General features: G+C 39.0%; 1 protein-coding gene across 4 annotated transcripts in view; it reads right to left on the bottom strand.

Annotated features, from left to right (window-relative positions):
* Positions 1 to 255: 255 nt before the first annotated feature.
* arrb2a (arrestin, beta 2a) overlaps positions 256 to 16977 on the bottom strand; it is a 30748-nt gene continuing 14026 nt past the window's right edge. Inside the window, exons 5-17 of one of the 4 annotated variants that reach the window (XM_042430154.1) lie at positions 16342 to 16439; positions 15879 to 15977; positions 13740 to 13799; positions 13118 to 13185; positions 10455 to 10590; positions 9736 to 9820; positions 9454 to 9526; positions 8559 to 8696; positions 8361 to 8444; positions 6914 to 6937; positions 4049 to 4125; positions 3752 to 3806; positions 256 to 3492 (exon numbers count right to left, since the gene is read on the bottom strand). In XM_042430154.1, the coding sequence (XP_042286088.1) occupies positions 3405 to 3492; positions 3752 to 3806; positions 4049 to 4125; positions 6914 to 6937; positions 8361 to 8444; positions 8559 to 8696; positions 9454 to 9526; positions 9736 to 9820; positions 10455 to 10590; positions 13118 to 13185; positions 13740 to 13799; positions 15879 to 15977; positions 16342 to 16439 (1085 nt within the window). In that variant the 3' untranslated portion in view covers positions 256 to 3404. Of the gene's footprint in view, positions 3496 to 3751; positions 3807 to 4048; positions 4126 to 6913; positions 6938 to 8360; positions 8445 to 8558; positions 8697 to 9453; positions 9527 to 9735; positions 9821 to 10454; positions 10591 to 13117; positions 13186 to 13739; positions 13800 to 15878; positions 15978 to 16341; positions 16440 to 16977 lie in introns of all 4 variants that reach the window. The other 3 variants (XM_042430153.1, XM_042430155.1, XM_042430156.1) reach the window with 3 other exon arrangements.

Below are 16977 nucleotides of genomic sequence, written 5' to 3'. Positions count from 1 at the left end.
TCAGAATTTAATAATTATAATGTTTTGATAAAGAAGTTAAAATGCTGCAGGAATAAAGTCATAATTTTACAACATATCTGAGATTTAAAGAATTACGTCGAAATATTTTTGAGTGTTATTTGATGATAAAGTGATAATAATTATGAGGAAAAAAAGAAATTTACAAGTAAACGAGTCAATAATACAGTAATTCTATGAAAAAAAGCAGCGATATTACAGGATAAAGTTGTAATTTCACAAAAACGTTTATAAGAATTACAGAAAGTCTTAAAGACTAAAGAGAAATTCATGAAAGTTGCTTGTTAATGAAGCTTTCAACCACATCTCCTGGTCTTCTTTTGATGTTTTTTAATTTACTAGAATTAAATCTTGTACTTGTTAAAAATACATTTTATTTCCTGCATTTGAAGTTTTAAACTTGTGAGACAGAAAAACTGAATCCGTTTAATCTCAAATAGAAGAATTTAATTACAGACTGAATTATTGGTACCTGCCGACATTTACAGTAGTTTTCTGTAATTTACTGCTTCGTAAAAAACAAAAACATCACTAACTTCCTCTCAGGCTTTTATTGAAATGCTGCAAATTCTGTATATTTAGTATGAATTTATCACAAAAACTGGCAACTTAAAGTTATTGGCAACAGTGAGATCCAGAAGGCACGATGCAGTTTACACAAGTGATTAAAGTAAAGACGCAGTGTTGTCGTGTTATCGTACGTATTTACTGAAAGTGCATTTGGGTAAATTTGTGGCAAGTGGGGATTAATATTTTTAAACAGAAAGATGATGATGATAAACCAAAAAACACCAGTATTTCCCTTTAAACAAGCTGCTGATGGCAGTTTAAACCAGGCAGCTAACTGCTCTGTTTGTTGTGAGTTTAGCATCAAGCACTTCAGAACATAACTGACGGGAAAAGAAATCCACTTCAGACCAGTTTAAACCCAGTAAAGGTCAAATAAATCCGTCTGCTGAACAACAAGCTTCAATTTATCCAAAAGAGTCGAGAGCGACTCGAGGTCCAACTCTGGTCTAAAGTTTAATCAGAGTTTAAAAAAAACAAACAAACAAACAAACAAAAAAAAAAACGATTCCAGCGTGATCAGAGTTCAGGCTCCTTTTGTAGGTTTGCTGTTTTTTAAATATTTTCCACATTAATATTTTCACCTGAAGTGTTATTTTAATATAAAACAATCACAATAGGACTTAGTGGCATCTAGCGGTGAGGTTGCTAGTGTTTGGTTTGTCCGTTCTGGGCTACCATAGCAACATGGCGGCCTCCGTAGAAGAGGATCCGTTCCCTCCGTAGATATAAAGGCTCATTCTAAAGTAACGAAAACACGACGATTCTTATTTTTCAGATGATTATAAACTAATTAAAACAAACTTATGAACGTTCTACTGGACGCCACTAAATTCTACAAACTGCACCTTTAAGTGTAGCTGGTGGAAAACGTTTGGTCTGAAGATTCCTGCACATTGTCTTTATTTTATTAACGTCTTTACTAAAGTGAATATAAGTGATCGACGTTTTCAAACCTGCTGCACGTAGAAAAAATGAGATTTAAAGGAAAAGTCTGGTGATTTTCTATAATTTTATTATTGTCAATAAATCCCAAAAAAACACCAACTTCTGTAATCTCAGGATTACAACATGAACACTGTGCTGAGTTTAACTTTGCCTTTAAGATTTAATATTTTAATATAACGTTACGGCTCCGGCTTCCTGTCGGGTCATGTGCTCAGATCCTGGTAGTAGAATTTAACAACTTTTTACTCGTTCAATTATGACTCAGTGGTAAAGTTACAAGAATAACAAAATCATATTACGTAATTACTTCTTCAAAGTCAGTCAGATATTTTATACTTTTCTCATCTTTAACGGTGATTAAAACCACAGTAATAAGCTGTAAATTACACTGTAATTACGCTGTAAATTACTCTGTAAATTACACTGTAAATTACGCTGTAAATTATTGAGCCTTTTTATATAAAATAAAACTAAATATTTGAGATGTTTATAAAGATTCACATCAGCAGGAACCGACAAACTCAGAGATGAGAGCAGCAGAGAGTAACTAAGAGACAGACGGACACGTCGTTGGTTTTTGGTGTTTTTATGTAATTTGTTTATAATAAGAAAAATATAAAATAACACCAAACTTGTACTTGTTAATCCACTTTATAGAAAGAATTATTTAACCGTCATTTATATAAAACCTCGTCCTGAAATGAGAAACACAATCAAACCGCGTAGTTGCACCTTGTGCTTTCCTTCAAGTCTAGAACAATAATTAAACTATTTATTAATGAACCATTTAATAAAGATTTACTTCTTCGGTAGGAACCAATGAGCCACAGACAGAGCAGGGGAAAGTATTGAGAGACGGACTGAACTTTTCCTTTAAATGTGACGACAGAGAACAAACTTCTTTAGATGGGAAGTGTTTAAAATAACAACCCGACTCCGTCAACGCTGGAATGGTTCTTATTTAAAAAAAATAATAAAAGAACAGGAGGAGTGAAGGGAGGGAGGGTAAAAAAAAAACAAAACAAACAGTGCAGCGGACAAAATGTGACGACGTGACAAAAACATTTCACAAAATGTGACGACGGGGGGGCGAAGCGGAGAGTGGATGCTGGTGAAATTGAACTTCAGTTGCCTGCGTAAGACTGAGTGAGTGTGTGTGAGTGTGTTTCCTCCTCTTGCAGCCATGATGTAAAAAAAGCATCTACAGTTATGTACTCGAAGAAAAAAAAAAAAAAACGGCGATCACCACTGAACACAGATCTCTCTCTCGACTGCTCGTAGAAGATTTTTTTTTTTTCTATGTTTCAAATATATATTCTGTTTGTACAAGACGGTGATCGTCGCCGCAGGAAACGGGCGACATTCAAAAAAAAGATTTCAAAGTAAAAGAGGACGAACGCTGCGGCTGCTGCTGCTGCGCCTCTTCAGCTTCCTACACGTGTTTATTTTCTTCTATTTTAAGCTGATCAATCAATTCCTTCACATGTTAAGCCCCGCCCACGCCTTGAACGTGTCGACTACAAAAGAAAAACAAAAACAGCAGATTCAGATCCAGACCGCCATCATCTGTCCTGCAGCTGGTTAACATTTATCAGCGAAAAAAAAAAAAAAGAGAAACAAGAGAAGACAGATGGAGAACAAGGCGGCGAAAAATGGCGGCGGCGGCGGCGTGACGAATGGCTGAAGCAAGAGAGGAAGAACACCACCGAGCCCCTGCGAGGCCTCCGTCCAAACATGCCCTCATCCATCCCCTCCACCGGGGAATGTAACGTGAAGAGTGTGTGTGTGTGTGTGTGTGTGTGTGTGTGTGTGTGTGTGTGTGTGTGTGTGTTGGTGGTTTCAAAGCGAGCATATGAAGGGTTGGCGAGCTCCTAGCAGTCCTCGTCCTTGTCGTCCACGACGCCTTTGAGCCGCAGGCGGGCGAAGTCCTCGAAGACGAAGTCGTCGTCCTGGGAGATGCTGCTGAGAGGACGAGGAGACGGTTTATTTACCTTTTATTTATTTATTTATTTATTTATTTCTAACAAGTTTCAAACCCTTGAAAACATCGGACGGATTCAGGTTTCATGCTTGAGGACATGTGGAGCTTGTTGCTGTCGGGACCAGATGTGAGCAGCTGTTTTTCAGTGAATGTGTGTGAACGTCGTGAAGAAGAACATCTTCATCATTTTTCTTTTTTTTTTATCTTAATAAACTCGACTGCAGGCTGGATACTCACTTTGTGTCGAATTCTATCAAATTGGTGTCGATGGGGGGGTCCATCTCTGGCACAGCTGTAACACACACACACACACACACACGTGTATTAGCATGACACCACTGTTTCCATGGAAACTGCCTCTTGTCTCCATGGATATTGAGTGCATGTTAAAGAAGGCGACGAGGATGACAAAAGGGCAAAAGAGTTACATAAAGGCTGTTAGAGCAGCGTGTGACATCTGACGCGTTTTGTGTGAATTAATCCTCGGCTGACGACGGGATGGACGGTCGTTAACCTTCAGGTGTGTGAACTCACCTGACTGTGGGCGGGACACCGGCGGCTCCACGGGTTTAGGATGCATTAAGATGAAGGGCAGCTCCACCGACACGTCTCTGGAAAAACAACAAACACACACACACACACACACACAACGTCACTTAAGCAGGAAATCACCTCTCAGACTACTTCCTGTTCTCCTGTTTAACTCCGGAGACATAAACAACAACACTGAAACATCATCACCTTTTACCAATGATATGTTCAACATGTTAGCAAACAGTTGATTATTTCCACATCCAGCAGTTACTAAGCAACATGATCCTCCCATTGATAATGTCAATAATCACATGTGGGGTTCCTCAGGGTTCTATTCTTGGTCCTTTATAGTTTTAATCTGGTTAAAGCTGCCTGAACTTGTTTTCAGCAGAATCGTCTGTAAAAACTACTTCTGTCATATTATCAGCTTATAAAGTAGTTGTGGCTAACATGTTAGCAAACAGTTGCTTATTTCCACATCAAGCAGCTACGGAGCAACATTATCGTCACATTGATAATGTCAATTATTACTTGTGGCGTTCCTCAGGGTTCTGTTCTTGATCCTTTATAGTTTTAATCTGGTTCAAGCGACTTGACATGATGTTTTTTGTTCACTTGTTTTCAGAAGAATAGTCTGTAAGAAGCATTTTTGTTACATTATCAGCTTATAAAGTAGTTGTGGCTAACATGTTAGCAAACAGTTGCTTATTTCCACATCCAGCAGTTACGGAGCAACATTATCATTCATGTGGAGTCGTGTTTCTGTCCACCTGGTGAATGTAAGTCCAATATTCACTCTCTTTTAGCTCTGTTTTTGTTCTCCACCAACTCCTGAGGGAAATATCTGGCTCTTTAGCTGCTAAATGCTCCACTATGTTCACCAGCTAGTCTACAGCTAACTGTGTCTGTTTGCAGGTAGTGTAAAGTTTCAGCTGATAAGATAAAATGAGCTGAAAGATGCTGAAACACTAAAAGAAAGGTGAGTTTGTCACTATAAGTGCTCTGTCTCGTATTTATCCTTTGCTAAAATGAAGAGTTTGCTCAACGTTTTTTTAATTTTGGAGGCAGAAACACACAGGAAGTGCTGCAGTAAAGACTCATCAGACACGTCGTTTGTGCCGTGATGAATATTGTTCAGCTTTCCTGCAGTCAAGTCCATCAACACGGAGGTTTAGATACTATTAATTAGTCTGACAGCTTTCTGTTGTCATGTGTTAACAAATAAAGTAGATATTTAGTTCATGTCGTGGGCAGACAGTTTATTAGGTACACTTAGCTGAAGCTAATGTAGTCGTGCAATAATACCACAGTCTTACAGGAAATATGATGTTCTGCTTTTGCTGAAATTGTTCTCATTTTACTTCATGATCATCTCTGAGGCTGCAGTTTTCCTTTATACTGACACGTTTTCATCCATTTATATCAATGAGTGTAAAAACACCTCTCAGTATATAAGTGAATACAATCCAACAGCAGCTTCAGAATCACTGTGAAGTTAAATCAACACGTCTGTAAACAAGTTTAATAAAAAACTAATTATAACTTTGATGAACGGAGGATTTACTGCAGGGCTTCTGCATTAGTTTTAGATACGTGCACCAAATAAACTATATGTTGTTGGTTGTGACTCTTCACACCGTGTGCGTTATTTAAACCTTCAGTGACGTCTTGTTTTGTTTGTGCAGCGTGTTAAAACTGCTGATCTCAGACCGACATCACACTGAACACAAACAGCCTGGTTGTGTCGATGTTTCAAACTACAAACAACAAAACTTCTCAAGCTCATCATGAGAGTGAAGCAGGTGTGATATGACGATGTGTATCTAATATGTTTATTTCGTTATATCGTAAATCACTCTTACTTACTTATCTTTTGATGAATCACATTAATAAATTACTCTTCTTGGTTTTTTATTCACAAAGCTTTTATTGCTCTTACAGTAACTGAGTGCTGAGCGTTTAACCTGCGGTGAAACACGGAGCGCAGGAGAGCAGCGCGACCACGAACGACGACAGCAAAACGCAGTAGAGACTTGAGTTTATTTATGTTATTTACCTCGTTTATGTGAACTCGTTTCATTTCAGCTCAGCGTGAGAGTCTCTGCTGCGTTACGCTGTTATTTACGGTCGCGCTGCTGCTCTGTGCGGTTCGGCGAAGGGGGCGGGGCTGAGTGTGTTTGCTGCACACAGCGGAGCAGAAGAGAGGCAGCGACAACTACACTCGTTACGTTACTGTTAGACAACAAATATTATGTTGTTGGTTATTCAATATTTATATTTTTTCGTGGCATTTGACGAACAGCATTTCCCATCAGCCCACTGACGTTTCTATGCATGTAATGTTTATATGTGTGTATATAAACACATATATACTGTACAAATATATTATTTTATTGTATTGTTGAATACTTCTACATATACTGGAGTAGAAAATAATTTTAAAACTTATAATCACAACAACTTGAATGCTGTAAAAGTGTTTAGACAGCAGAGTTTACAAGTAAAAAGTAGGAAAAGTGACTTTTATGGATATGAATGAAACTTTTAACGGGAGCTGTCGTGTTTTTAAACGCTAACAATCGTTGTTTAACTGTTAAAGTCAGAAAGACTTCTGGTTCTCATCTGCATTAGTGATAAAATATGGAGAGTAAACTCCATTTTTTCATAAAGCAATGAGAGTTAGAGCTACAGACGCTAAACAGGAAGTGACATAGGACTTGGTCTCTATAGTATCAGCTGGTGTTTTGGTCATGTGACACGTAACAGATCATTTTCTCATTAAAACCAGGCTGTTTGATGTTTCACGCGTGCTGTCGGCTTCAGATCAGAACTGAATGAACACTTGAGGCTGTCAGTCACATTTACCTCTCCAACATGCCTCGCAGCAGCCTGCAGGAGGGGGAGAGGAAGAGGGAGGAGGGGGAGGAGGAGGAGGGGGGAGGAGGGAGGAGGGAGAGGCACACAGAAAACCAAAAACACAAAGAGGGGAGATGAAACGAAAAAGCAGGAGAGGGCGACACATTCGACAACACGTTCACAACCTACAGTTGGAGGCAAACACAGTGAGGAGCAGCGGCAGCAGCAACAAGCAGACCGTTTCCATGGTAACCGACACTGACAACAAGGAAGTTAAGAGGCAGGAAGCTGCGGCTGAGCTGCACCGACACGAAGCCGCTGATGGTCAACCAGGATTTTAATCTTGTGTGTTTTGTTTTGGAGGATCAGTGCTGATGTGTCGGTTTCTTTCACTCCCTCGTGACTGTAAAGAGATTTCATTCTTAAAATTAAACTGATTAAACTCAACTTAAAACCAGATGTGATGTAAACCCTGAAAGCCAAATACATCCAGACATGTTTTGAGACATAAAAACGCTATAAATATGTTTTTTGTCTCTGAGCAGCTGTTCCGGTACGTGAGTCAACCTCTCTGTCGTTGCCTGGGAAACCACTGGTCGCGAGGCTCCGTTAAGGAGTATGTTTGCGTAGCGAGCAGGAAAGAGCGAGGAGCAGAGAAGTGACGGTGGATGCGAGCGGAGCAGAGGAAAAGATTAGTAGTGAGTTGTCAGTCTGGCAGTAAATGTACAGTACAGACTACAGTGTGTCAGTTAATAAATGCTAAAAAGTCACGTCTGTTGTTTCCCCAAATGCTGGAAAAGTAAAGGAGGTTAGCTCCAACGTTAGCAACAATGAGTTAGCATAACCTGAAGATGCTAAACAGAGAAATGTGTGGCTGCTAAGTTTACTGTGCACTCTGTCCTGTTACCCCCCCAATCAATTAGTTGAAGATTATGTACGATTTTAGTTGACCAAGATTTTCTTTGGTTGACTACAGCCCTACTTTTAATGTCTTATTCTGTCCGACCAACAGTCCAAAAACCCAAAAATATTCAGTTTACTCTCGTTTATGATAAAGAAAAACATTAAATCATCACATCTGAGAGGCTACAACCAAAACTTTGTCATATTTTCTTTAAAAATGTACTAAAATGATTATTCAATTAACTGTTAATGGACTTAACGATGGACTTCTGTTACATCGTTCCTGACGAGTGATGAATGAGAAGCTCCGACAGTCACAGAAGAAGAGTAAAAACACACTTTTTATCGTCTTTAAATGAACTCAGATTGAATTTAAACTGGATTTAAAGTGAATCTGGATGCAGCTCAGCCGAACCTGTTTCATCGAGAGGAGTCTGAAAGAAAAGAGCTCAAAACTCCACTGATGACTTTTAACTGGAAACACTGAGGCTGAGAGGACAGGAAGTGATGTCAGCAGAGCGGTAGGGCGTGTGTGTGTGTGTGTGTGTCGTACCCTCCACGTGAGACCACCAGTTTGACTTTGACTCTGTAGGACACCAGGATCCCCAGAACCTCCTTGTTGGTGACGTCCTTCACACTGAAACACACAACAGAGCGCCGAGGTCACGTGACTCCGACAACACACCTGTACGTGCTGCGTGTGTGTGCGTGTGCGTGTGTGTGTGTGTGTGCGCGTGTGTGTGTGTGTTACATGGTGGAGGAGGCCAGGTTGGTGTCTTCATGTTTGAGCTTCCCGTCCAGAGCGAGTCCTCTCTTCTCTCTGTTCTTGTCGAGCGTCGGGGTCAGAGTGTACACCTTACAGAAGGTGGAGCTGGACGACACCTGGTCACTACGGAGACGACACAGCTGTCAATCACACTGCTAAACCCCGCCCACACAGACTCACCTCAGAGCGGTTAGATCAGATCCTCCATCTCTGGTTTACACATGTATACATCTACTTTACCAGTTTAAACTCGTTAAATCCAGTTTAAACCAGTTTAGTGCTGGTGTAAATGAGTTTTAAAGAAGTTCAAACCAGTTTAAAACCAGTTTAATCCAGATTATTTGTGGTTTAAAGCAATTTGTCTCTTGCTTGAACATTTTAAACCAGTTTCTATCTCATTTAAACCACTTTAAAAGTAATTTAAACAAGTTAAAACAGCTCAGTTTTAAACCAGTTTAAAACCAAACTAAGTTTAAACCAACTTTAATCCAGTTTATCTCTGGTTTTATGTCATTTCAACAGATTTAAAATGTGTTTATTTATTGTTTATACTTGTTTAAATCCTAATAAAACCACTTTAATCCAAATTATCTCCTGGTTAAGAAATGTATCCCTTTATTCAACAGGTTTTAAACCAGTTTCTATCTTATTTAAACCATTTTAAACAAGTTTAAACTTACATTCAGATTATCTCTGGTTTAATGTGATTCATCTGTTTAATCTACAGCACATTAAAACTAAGTTTTAAACCAAAATAAACAAGTTTAGAGAAATAAACTAGAAATAAACCATTTTTTAAGTCTTAAATATCATTTGACTGACTTCAGTAACTCTGAGCGGATTCTTACTGGGAACATAAGAAGATGAAACTGGGACTTACTCTGCCTCCAGCTGGGCCACTGGACATTTATACTGGGCAGTACTGAACAGGCAGATATCTGCATACTGACGCACTGCAGAGAGACAAACAGTTAGTGAACATTAATCACTTTACACCAGTAAATCCTTATTTTAAACTCTTTAACGAGAGATTCATGAATAATAAACAGACACATTTAACTGGTTCAGTCAGATTCAACTCTGTCTGTCCAAATATTCACTTTCCCCTCTATTAGCTTCATTACGACTGTTGTTGTTTTGGTTTCTGATGTTACAGACGTACCGGAGATCTTGACTCTCTTGACGGTCTTGGTCGAGTTGTTGGTGACGTGAACGTTGACGCTGATGGGCTCTCCGTGGTAATATAACTACACACAATGCATCATGGGAAAAAAAACAAGATACTCATTAGTGTTATCTGCAGTAAAAGTACATAAGTATTATGAGCTTGATGTAGTTAAAGTATTGCAGTAAAAGTACATAAGTATTATGAGCTTGATGTAGTTAAAGTATTGCAGTAAAAGTACATAAGTATTATGAGCTTGATGTAGTTAAAGTATTGCAGTAAAAGTACATAAGTATTATGAGCTTGATGTAGTTAAAGTATTGCAGTAAAAGTACATAAGTATTATGAGCTTGATGTAGTTAAAGTATTGCAGTAAAAGTACATAAGTATTATGAGCTTGATGTAGTTAAAGTATTGCAGTAAAAGTAGTGGTTTGGTCCCTCTGACTGATATATTATTATATATGACATCATTAGATTATTAATAGTGAAGCATCAGTGTTAGAGCAGCATGTTACTGTTGTAGCTGCTGGAGGTGGAGCTAGTTTACACTACTTTATATACAGTTAGCTAGTTTAGTCCAGTGGTTCCCAACCTAGGGGTCGGGGCCCCTCCAAAGGGTCAGCAGATAAATCTGAGGGGTGGTGAGATGATTAATGGGAGAGGAAAGAAGATATATATATATGTGTGTGTGTGTATATGTGTGTACATGTGTACCTCCTTGTCCAGGGAGGCCTCCAGGTGCAGGGATCTGTCAGACATCAGGAAGCTGCGGGTCGTCTCCACCATCGGTTGAGGACCAGGCTTCTCTGGAGCGTACTGAACCTTCCTGATCACCAGACGCACCGAGTTTCTGCACGTGCACACACAAACACACACACACACACACACACAGGAAATGAGTCCACTTTCTCCTTAAACAATCACTTCATTCATGTCAACAATCCAGAGTTTCCTGCTGAGCTTTATTTTGAAGGTGCAGCAGCAGCAGTAAGAACTTATCAGTACTGAAGTTCCTGCTTGTGTGACACGTTTCTGTTTCTGCAAACTGCAGCTGCAACGATGAATTAAAACAGTCAATCAATATTAAATTAACAGTCAACTCTTTTGATAATCAATTCTAGCAAAAATGTGAGAATTGCTGCTTTTATTTGTCTTTAACATCATTATAAACTGAAGATCTTTTGGTTTTGAACATTTGTTGACGTCACTTTGAGCTCCAGGAAACTGTGATAATAAATACACAGAGGAAAACACCGGCTGATTAATGGATAACGAGAATAAAGTTGCAGCTCTGCTGAAAGCTGATTGGTCGATCATTGACACATTTACAGTCTTTTTAGCATCAAATTCCCTCTTTGTGTTTCCCTGTTGAGCTGCAGGTGGAAGTAAAGTAACAAACAGACTGTAACGTTGACAGAAATCTACTGGATTTGAAGCTTCAGATCAACTTTTAAATACATTGTGAGGTCATTATGAAGAGATCTTCTACTGCTCAGTATGAACAGGAGGAATCATATGTTGGTTTGGGCTCCTGACTGTTGGTTTAAGACTCAATTAAAATAATAAACTTCTCCTTTCAGACTGCAGGTGTTTGGAGGTTTTTCCAGTTGTTTTTTTCCAGCTTCGGGACATAACGGAGTCACAATCTCTTTAACGGTCGCTGCTCTCTGCAGCCGACCGGAACGATCTTCCTCTTTCTTTCTTCTTCTTCTTCCTCTTTCTTTCTTCTTTCATCTTTAAAACAACCTGTTCATGCTTTTCATTTGTGTGTGAATCTGCAGTTAGAAGATGATGAATTGTTTCTCTCGGTACTGATGAAACTGATCTGATGAAACAGGGTCATTTCTCATTTCTTGCATCCGGTTTCTTGTTCAGCTGCTGATGGTGAGAGATGGTGAGAGAGACGCCTGCATGTCTATCACTAATGTCTTTATTATAAGTGTTATTATGAGCTTTCTCTCTTATTCATACAGTTTCTGAATGTTTATGTAAAAATGACATCTCTGGCTCTGGTCACACAAACAATAAACCTTCATTTATTATGAGCTCAGTCCCAGTTTGTTCTCCTCTCTACACAATAGTGAACAGTGAACGATTGTGAGCTGCTGATTATTTCACATTCAGACACGTTTTGGTGTCCTCAGACCGGAGCCGCTGGATAAATCAGGATCAGACGTCACATCAGCGTTATCTCGTTATCCGTCTAAAGAGCTGATCGTTATCTCGTTATCTCGTTAAGCCGAGTCAGCGATCCTCACCGTTAGAAGGAAGCAGCAGCAGCAGGTTCACTTTCAGTTCAGGACTGATGAGACGCTGCTGACGGTCAGCGACAGGAAGTCAAAACCACAAATTCTCCTTTTTTTTTTTTTACATTTAATTTCTACATCATGTGTCACAACGTTAAACCTCAAACATCCGAAAATCACTTTACTGACGACTGAGCATTAATTTCATCATCGATTCGTTATTTTGTTTCCATTAATGGATTAGTTGAGCAGCCGCCAGTCAAACCAGTCAAACCAGTCAAACCAAACAGCTGCAAACTCAAACTAATGAAGATCATTGAAGTTTAAGGTTGTTTTTAAAGAGATTTGATGGTTTCATTGCTGCTTTTCTTTCTTATTTTTGACAGGAAGTAAAACAATCGTTACGTTTCGGACCGTTGGTTCGACATCACAGCAGATCTGTGAAGCTGTGAACGTCGTTGTTTGATGTTTTTATGATCAAAATAATCATCAGTTTCAGCCTTGATTTACACAAAAGGTTACATCCTGGTTATAAACATCTGTTGTAAACGGCGTCTGACTCGGGGATTCCACCGGGCGCCGCGTTCTGGCTCTGACACGGTTTTGCTCCGTCCGCTGCACGGCGTCCTGTTCCACCAGGAGCGTGTCGGAAGCGGAGCGTCTTCACTGCGGGGAAGCCTTCCACCGTTTAAAGTCAGTTGCACTCCTACTACAGTAATTACAGCAGCCTAGTCAAAGCTGATAAAGTGCCTTAAGGCTACCGTAATTACTGCAGTAGCAGGGCAACTAAACTGCCCAACTTTGTGCTTCTATGGTTCAGTAGCTACGTAGTTAAATTGTTTCTTTATTCATCTGTTTTAATTGTGTTTATTGTTGATATACGACCAGGAGTCTGCACGGGGCGTTTTATTTTGAAAAATGTCCCAAAACTCAACATGACGTCCTCAAATATCTTGTTTTGTCCACAAAGATCTTCAGTTTACTGTCATAAAGACTAAAGAAACCAGAAAATATTCACATTAAGAAGCTGGAATCAGAGATTTTGGATTAATGGTTGCAGTTCTACGTTTTAGATCCAGAAACTTCCTCCGTTAATCCCTGTGAACCAGGTCCCTGCAGGTCTCAACTCACCTCTTGTGAATCTTCTCTTCTATCGACTTGGCGCAGAAAGCTCTGATCTCGAAGTCGACGCCGCAGGCCTGCAGAGAGACGAGAGAAGAAGAGGAGAAGAAGAAGAAGAAGAAGAAGAAGAAGAAGAAGAAGAAGAAGAAGAAGAAGAAGCATCTGTGTTGTTTTATATTCTAATGTGAGTCACAAACAGATCAGATCTAATTTACTGAGTCTCTAAATAAACTTTTATCCACTTAAACTGATTTATCTGAAATGTTTGTGGTCTGACCGACATTAACAGAGAATCTTCTTTAATGTCTTTAAATGTTCTTGTGTATCATTTTATTTATATGTGTCTTTATTGCTGTTATCATATTTATTTTATATGTTAAAGATTATAAACACACAGAAACTTTCACAAATGTTAGAAGATTAAATTCTGAACTTTTGATCATTATTTATATTTAACTTATTTAATCATGTTTAGACTGTTTGATGTTTCTTAAATGTTTAGATTTACTCGATATAGAAAATCAAAGTGACAGGATGCAGCAAATACAAGAAAATAGTGAATCATTTGATAGTGATTACATGTGAACTGTGTGTGTGTGTGTGTGTGTGTGTGTGTGTGTGTGTGTGTTACCTTCCCAGTGTCCTCTGGTCCGGGCTGTAAAGTGACTGAACACGGGAGGTTCTGAGGAATCTGATTCAAGAGGAAAAACAACAACAACAACAACAGTCAGAGTTTATTGATCCATCAGGCTGAACTTCAACTGACTCTCATTCAAAAATCTTCGACTTCTCTCTAGAAATATTATAACGATTATTTTTTTCAACGAGTCATTATCGTCTGAATCGTTAATTTCGACTATAAGCTGAAACTCTGAGCTTCAAACCGGCTCCGACACAAACCAGACGATGACATCACACGTCACTACGTCTTTATATACAGACTATGAATGATAAAGCCACCAGTAACACCAGTAACACCAGTAAAACCAAACAGCTGAAATCTGTGACTTTCTGCAAACTCAAACTAAAACTAATGAAGATCATTTAAGTTTAAGGTCCTTTTTAAAGAGATTTGATGGTTTCATTGCTGCTTTTCTTTCTTATTTTTGACAGTAAATAAAACAATCGTTACGTTTCGGACCGTTGGTTCGACACAACGAGCTCATTAAATGAAAATCAAACATCACAGCAGGATCTGAGAAGCTGTGAACGTCGTTGTTTGATGTTTTTATGATCAAAATAATCATCAGTTTCAGCCTTGATTTACACAAAAGGTGCATCAAACATCTGTCATCAAAGGCTCCTTACAGGAAGTATTGATCTGACTGAACGGCAGCAGATTATAAACCGAATAGATAATAATAATAATAAACTTATAAATCAAGTCTTCAGTAGCCTGTTATTGATGGATGAAGGTGAACTTGAGGGATGTTTGGTTCCTCAGCCTCAGATTACAGAGATTAAGTCCTGATGACGCAGATTAATAAAGGTCTCAGCGACGCCTCAGGAGGTCTGTTAAGACTCTTCATCCATCAGCTGAGAGACTGAAAACACCCGACACTGAACACCCACCTGCAGCACCAGGTCACCCGGTTACATATTAAATATTTAAAGTCTCGTCATTTCCCTGTTCAAACTAATATTTCCAGGAACTTTTCAGCCGCAGAACTTTGCATTCAGGAGGAACAGGTGGGTGTCGTTTGTCATGTGACTTTAACACAGACGAGGAAAAAAACAACAACAACAACAACAACGCAGAGTCACATGAGGTTGTTTGTGTTTACTGCTGAGCGACTGTGTTCTGACTGTCGAGGTTATTTATAAACCTTTCCAACCAAAAAAGTTCCAGGAACTAAGAAGAACCGCAAAAACACTCAAATTAGACCGACGATGATTCAAACATCAACACAGAAGCTTTTTTTTTTGACCAAAAAAGTTCCAGGAACTATTGAACCAGAGGAACTAAACTCAGGAACTATTTACTACTAAAGGTCCCGTTTGTACGTTCCTGTTTGCAGTGAGTTAAAAAAAAAAAACAAACCTCCACATACACCAAAGTAGATCATCCGCTGAGTGTTTCCTGGTTATTTATCAGCCTTTTCAACCAAAAAAGTTCCAGGAACTATAAAACTAAACTGAGGAACTATATGTTTATGTCTGTCCACTGAAGAGCTGCAAAAATGCTCAAATTAGACCGATGATGGATTAAAAATCAACACAGAAACTTTTTTTTTTTGACCAAAAAGTTCCAGGAACTATTGAACCAGAGGAACTAAACTCAGGAACTATTTATTATTAAAGGTAGTAGTAGTTTCCTGTTTGCAGCGGGTTAAAAAACAAAGACTTAATATGTCGCCAGAGTCGATCATCTGCTGAGTTCGAAGCTTATTTATCAGCCACAAAAAGTTCCAGAAATGATGAAACTAAAGGAAGTAAAGTCATAAAACTCATAAGTGTCTTTTGTGTGTTTCTGAAGAAGCGTGTCGATCAGACTGATGATGGATTAAAAGCCACAGCAGCGTTTAAAAACATTAAAACACACAGAAGACTCTTTTAAACCAAAACGTTCTGGGAACTATTGAACCAGAGGAACTGAACTCAAACAAAAGCCTCCTTTGAACATTTTACTGTTTGTATCTGAACCTTCAGATCACGCAAATGAAAGTAGAACATAAAGTTTTCTCCCCGTCGTTGAAAGAAGCTTCAGATAAAACTTTTTTTAAATATATTTGTAGCGTTACTGTTGACGGTTCGTGTGTCGGTGACTCACAGTGAAGTAGAAGGGATGTGCATGCTGGCCCAGTTTCTTCAGCAGCCTCTCCTGCAGCCGGCTGTTGGGTTTCCGCTCCTCGGGCACCGGAGGGAAGGCCTGAAGAGAGACAAGATCAACACACTGATGCTGGTTTCATCTGGTCTGACTCAGACCTCAGTCTGGGTCCACATATTTATGGGTGAAACTTTTTATTTCAGCTTTTTTTTTTCTCTCCTCTTCACATGGAGACGAAATGTTCTTAAAAAGCATCAACAGGAACATAAACTGAGCTGCTGTGACACTAAATGACCAGATGATGGCGCCTGCACCTTTAAACCTGATTAAAAACAATTAAAAACTACAAACGATGAGACGCTGCAACGTAACTATAAATATCTACTGATGTTATTTAAATAATTAATAATAATTAATGAAACTAACTCAACAGTGTCTTTATTTATTGCTCACAGCTCAGGTTTACCTGGAAGGTGGAGATGTACAGATCCTTCCTGAAAGACAAACCCAGCACGTCCAGGTCCTCACGGCCATATCGAAACGCACAGGTGAGGGTGACGAAGACTGCAGGGAGGAAGAGGAAGAGGAAGAGGAGGAGGAACAGGTGAGTAGACTGAGTGAATGTTACTTGTGTTTTATACATTTAAAGAAGAAGAATCGAGTTTTTATTGTGTTTTTTTTTTTTAAAGGATCAGTGTGAAGGATTTACAGGTCCTCTCTAGAGTGTTTGGTTTGTCCGTTCTGGGCTACCGTAGCAACATGGCGGCCTCCGTAGATATAAAGACTCATTCTAAGGTAACGAAAACACGACGATTCTTATTTTCAGATGATTATAAACTAATTAAAACAAACTTATGAACGTTCTGCTGGACGCCATTAAATTCTACAAACTGCACCTTTAAGTGTAGCTGGTGGAAAACGTTTGGTCTGAAGATTCCTGCACATTGTCTTTATTTTATTAACGTCTTTACTAAAGTGAATATAAGTGAATGACGTTTTCAAACCTGCTGCACGTAGAAAAAGTGAGATTTAAAGGAAAAGTCTGGTGATTTTCTTTATTTTTATTATTGTCAATAAATCCCCAAAAAAACACCAAAACCAA

Source organism: Thunnus maccoyii, chromosome 13 (genome assembly GCF_910596095.1).
Source record: "Thunnus maccoyii chromosome 13, fThuMac1.1, whole genome shotgun sequence".
Taxonomy (NCBI): Eukaryota; Metazoa; Chordata; class Actinopteri; order Scombriformes; family Scombridae; genus Thunnus; species Thunnus maccoyii.
This window is presented reverse-complemented; position numbering and strand designations above follow the sequence as displayed.